Below are 4,775 nucleotides of genomic sequence, written 5' to 3' on the forward strand. Positions count from 1 at the left end.
GTGGTTCTTGGTGCAGCGCCCCCACAGGCCAGGAGGGGAACAGGTTGGGTGGTTTGATTTGCGAATCTTTCTTCTCTCTCCGTTTCAGTCTTGTTCCTTCTTCAACTCCAACGCCGTTCCTCTGAAACTGTCCTTCCAGAACCTGGACCCCCGCGGAGACAACATCAATGTCATCTTCAAGGTATTGCCTGCCAGCTTCCACAGGTAAGCCCACACCTGGGTGCCTGTGAGGACTGACGTCTCTCTCTGTGTGCAGTCAGGAGACGACCTGCGACAGGACATGCTGACCCTGCAGATGATCCGCATCATGAACAAGATCTGGATCCAGGAGGGGCTGGACATGAGGATGGTCATCTTCAAATGCTTCTCCACAGGCAGAGGACGAGGTGAGGCGACAGGCGCACACCTGGTCAGCAGGTGGAGGACAGGTGAAGTGACCAGGCTACAGTCAGAGTCAGGAGGACAGCTGAAACCTGTTTGAGTTACGTGTCTCCGGGTGTGACAGACTGGTGTGTTGCCTGTCTCCAGGTATGGTGGAGATGATTCCTCACGCAGACACCTTGAGGAAGATCCAGGTGGAACATGGAGTCACAGGATCCTTCAAGGACCGGACGCTGGCCGACTGGCTGCAGAAGCACAACCCGACTGACGAGCAATACGACAAGGTAGCACTTCCTGCTCACGTCCAGGCTTTTACTCTGAAGGTCCCCAGCTGGAACAGGAAGTTGAACTAACACCCTTTCTTTCTCTCAGGCGGTGGAGAACTTCATCTACTCGTGCGCCGGCTGCTGCGTGGCGACCTACATCCTGGGAATCTGTGACCGCCACAATGACAACATCATGCTGAAGACGAGCGGCCACATGTTCCACATCGACTTCGGGAAGTTCCTGGGACACGCCCAGATGTTCGGCAACATCAAGCGGTGAGAGGCCGGCGATGTCGCCTTTCAGCAGAACGCCTGATCACAGACGCTCATCGTCATGGCTGCCTCTGCAGGGACCGCGCCCCCTTCGTCTTCACCTCCGACATGGCGTACGTCATCAACGGGGGGGACAAACCTTCCAGCCGCTTCCACGAGTTCGTTGACCTGTGCTGCGATGCGTACAACCTGATCCGCAAACACACTCACCTGTTCCTCAACCTGCTGGGCCTGGTGAGAGCACACACACCTCCGATCAGACGGTACCAACCGGTTCTGGAGTCGCACACGAGCGACCCAAACGGTGGACCCTGTGGCTGTTGAAGGTTTATCGTGGAGGAATCTGGCGTCCGAATGATTTGTCAGGTTGAAGATACTTCAGGGGCCACTAGATTTTTGCATTTTTCTTTTTAATTATAATCACAAAAATTTACTTTTTGTTTGTTTTTACTCAACACTCGATAAACAGTCAATGTTTTGATGAAGTAAAAGATCCCTGAGAAGCATAAATCATGGATGTGAAGCTAAAAACGTCTTGCAGAAAAAACCAATCAGATTGATCATTGATCAAGATTCTTTTTGTCTGAGTGTCACGCCTGCTTTATTTTGCTAAGTTTGTTAAATGTGTGTTCCTGAGTCTGGAAGCTTCTGGGTCAAAGCTTTGCCTTGCACTTTGCATTTCCCATTTTTTAGTCGTTCCTGTTTTGAGCATCAGTGAAAGTTTCACCCTAACATTGTTTTTGATGCATCAAACTAATTGAACTGACAAATCCAAATTTAAGCTGTTCTTGAATTCTGCTCAGTCGCCCTGTAAACGGCGCCGGGCCGCGGTTTGGTCACTCCTGCTGTACTTTTGAGAGCCGTGGGCGAGCAGAACTTCTGCTGATCCAGAAGCTTCAGCAGTGTTTCTGCTTGCAGATGCTCTCCTGTGGGATTCCTGAACTGTCAGATCTGGACGATCTGAAATACGTCTACGACGCTCTGAGGCCTCACGAGTCGGAGGCTGATGCCACTACCTACTTCACCAGGTACGCCTCCACCTGAGCACACTGCAGCAGCTGACAGGAAGGGGCAGGCGGACCCATACCATATTTGGAAATGAGAATGGAATATTATCCATGGTCTCCTGTTTTTATTTTCTTTTGAAATCTGATATTTCTTAGCATGTTTTTGAATTTCTCTCTTATTTACTTCAGCACATCTCACAGTTCTTAACACTTTCTGTAGATTTCTACTTCTAAGTCTGCCTCTTATTTGAATCCTTTGGGTTCTGCTACTGCCTCTAGTGGCTTGGGGGTGGTAACGCAGCCAACATGAATACGTCACTAAATCAGAATCTTTATTAATTCTAGCATTCTTGGAGTATTAATTCTCTAATATCTTATTTTCTTCATTTTCTTAAGAGCTAATTAAATGACATAAAACCTTAAAGCGATCCAGCTCCTCTCGATGGCCAACTTATTGAAATTGTGGCACATTTTAAACACATCGTGTTCGTTCCTGGACAGTCGGCTCAACTTTTCTGAAAACACAGACTATATTTTTAAGAGACTCTCAGGAAAAACACCTGAGGAAAAACATTAAATGCTTTAGTAGAGTTTATTATTTTACTGTAAGTAGCAGTTTGATTACAATATCTGATAACAGCCATCATATTCTGACTTTCTATGGTTATTATGGAAATATAATATCAAATGTTTTTATTGTTTTTTTATTTTTGGTCAGCTTCTTCTTCGTTCTTTTCTTTTTTCGTTTCCCCCCTTGCGTAACTTATGGTTTTGGCGTAGTATAAAAATGCAACAGCGCCTCCTACGGTCACAGCTATGGCATGACACCTGGTTGGACTGGTCTGGATCTCTGTGACCTCTGACCCAGCTGTGTCTCCTCCTCCTCCAGGCTGATTGAGTCCAGTCTGGGCAGCGTCGCCACCAAGCTGAACTTCTTCATCCATAACCTGGCCCAGATGAAGTTCGCTTCGTCGGAGGACCGACCCGCGCTGTCCTTCGCTCCCCGGATCCACACGGCGAGGAGCGACGGCGTCATCAAGAACCTCTACATCTGCAGACACATCCGCTTCGCCAACAAGGGCTACGTGAGTACCGAGCCGCCGGGACGGGACGCTGCTGTCTGATGCGGCGCAGCACGTCTGATGCGGCACAACCTGTCTCTCTCTGGCCCTCCAGGCGTTTGTAGTGAAGGTGGAGCGTGAAGCTCAGCAGGAGGTGCAGCTGGTTCAGAGGACTTTCGAGGAGTTCCAGGAACTTCACAGCAAGCTGCGGCTCGTCTTCCCCTCCTCCAAGCTGCCCAGGTATCCTCTGGCCCCTCCTGGCTTTGCTAACCCAGATGGGTTAAAGGTTCTAACTGTCTTCTTGGCCCCGCCCAGTTTCCCCAGCCGCTTTGTGATTGGCCGTTCCCGAAGCGAGGCGACGGCGGACCGGAGGAAAGACGAGCTGAACGGCTACGTGTGGCACCTGATCCACGCGGCGCCGGAGGTGGCTCAGGTGGGTCGGGCTGCAGTCCAGGCTGCTGTAGTAATGCTTGGCATAATTTAATATTTCAGCAAAACCTTTCATATGTGGATCATAAACTAACACTGAAACAATAAATGCATCTTCTGAAACAATAAATGCATCTTAAAAATGAGTGGGAGCTCAAGATGTCAGCCATTACAGTTGACGACTGATGAAGGTTAACGGACTGGTTTCTGCCTTTGAAAGTTCATCCAAGTCATGAAAATGGATCAGATTTTATAGCAACAATTGGTTTAAAAGGCTCAAACGGCAGCCATCTTTAAAAATGGCCGTCGTTCTGAAATTGAAGTGACATTCATGCTCTCATTCACACCTGAAGGATTTTTACAGAAACATGAAGAATGTGGCTCCATGTCAGAGTGGGTGTGAGCGTCCTATCAGGCCGCAGCAGATGTTCTGTTTATCTTGGAGGTTCTGCAGGGTTCTGGTGGACCCGTCAGTCGGGTCTCTGCTGTCACACATCATGTGTGTGTGTGTGTGTGTGTGTTTTCAGTGTGATCTGGTCTACACCTTCTTCCACCCTCTGTCCAGAGACGAACGAACCGCAGGGGGCAGCAGCAAACCTGCAGGTACGGTCCCTTGCTGCTCCGGGATTGGACGGATCCATGTGGTCACCATGGTAACAGGCGCTTCCTGCTGTGTGTGCGTTGCAGAGGTGTTGTGGTCTCCAGCTGCAGGAACGGAGCTCGGAGAGGTCAAGCTGTCCATTTCCTACAAGAACGATAAGCTGTTCATCATGGTGATCCACATCAGAGGCCTGGTCAGTACCGTACCCAGGTTCTGATTTCAGGTTCTGTTGGGTCCTGATGAAGACTTTCAGTGTCAAGTCATGCGTAGTTGGACCCATAGAAATCATATTAACTGATTTTTTTTTTTTTTTTTCAAGATGGCCACCGTGTTTGTCATGGGAAAATCATTTTTTAGTTAATTTTTGGACTAAGATCTCCAATTAGATGAATGTGTCTGGTGTCAGATCTCAATAGAAATAGTTTGTTTTCTTGATCTCATGTTTCCTTTAACTGATTGGCATTTTGAAAGTAATGGAGAATATATGTAAAATTGGCTGAAGTTATTGCCAGGGATGAGCAAAGCTAACCAAAGAATTATGTTCACTAACCACTAATTCGCTAAGCAAGAATCCTAACTTCACCAACGCTAAACAACAAAAAACTGTACAGTTAAAACTAGATAAAATTAGCGCAAACTAGTACTGAACTGCTAAACACAAAAAATTAGCACAAGCTAATGCTATACAGCTAAATGTAACAAATTAGCACAAGCTAATGCTTTTCAGCTAAACGTAACAAATTAGCACAAGCTAATG

General features: G+C 47.6%; 1 protein-coding gene across 1 annotated transcript in view; it reads left to right on the plus strand.

Annotated features, from left to right (window-relative positions):
• Positions 1–4,775, plus strand: part of pik3c2b (phosphatidylinositol-4-phosphate 3-kinase, catalytic subunit type 2 beta) — a 23,424-nt gene that overhangs the window by 17,630 nt on the left and 1,019 nt on the right. The window contains exons 21-31 of the mRNA XM_008408229.2: positions 88–181; positions 257–386; positions 529–665; positions 754–923; positions 998–1,154; positions 1,839–1,948; positions 2,817–3,012; positions 3,104–3,228; positions 3,304–3,421; positions 3,945–4,020; positions 4,105–4,211. Coding sequence (XP_008406451.1) covers positions 88–181; positions 257–386; positions 529–665; positions 754–923; positions 998–1,154; positions 1,839–1,948; positions 2,817–3,012; positions 3,104–3,228; positions 3,304–3,421; positions 3,945–4,020; positions 4,105–4,211 — 1,420 coding nt within the window. The remainder of the gene's footprint in view (positions 1–87; positions 182–256; positions 387–528; positions 666–753; positions 924–997; positions 1,155–1,838; positions 1,949–2,816; positions 3,013–3,103; positions 3,229–3,303; positions 3,422–3,944; positions 4,021–4,104; positions 4,212–4,775) is intronic.

Source organism: Poecilia reticulata, linkage group LG5 (assembly GCF_000633615.1).
Source record: "Poecilia reticulata strain Guanapo linkage group LG5, Guppy_female_1.0+MT, whole genome shotgun sequence".
NCBI lineage: Eukaryota > Metazoa > Chordata > Actinopteri > Cyprinodontiformes > Poeciliidae > Poecilia > Poecilia reticulata.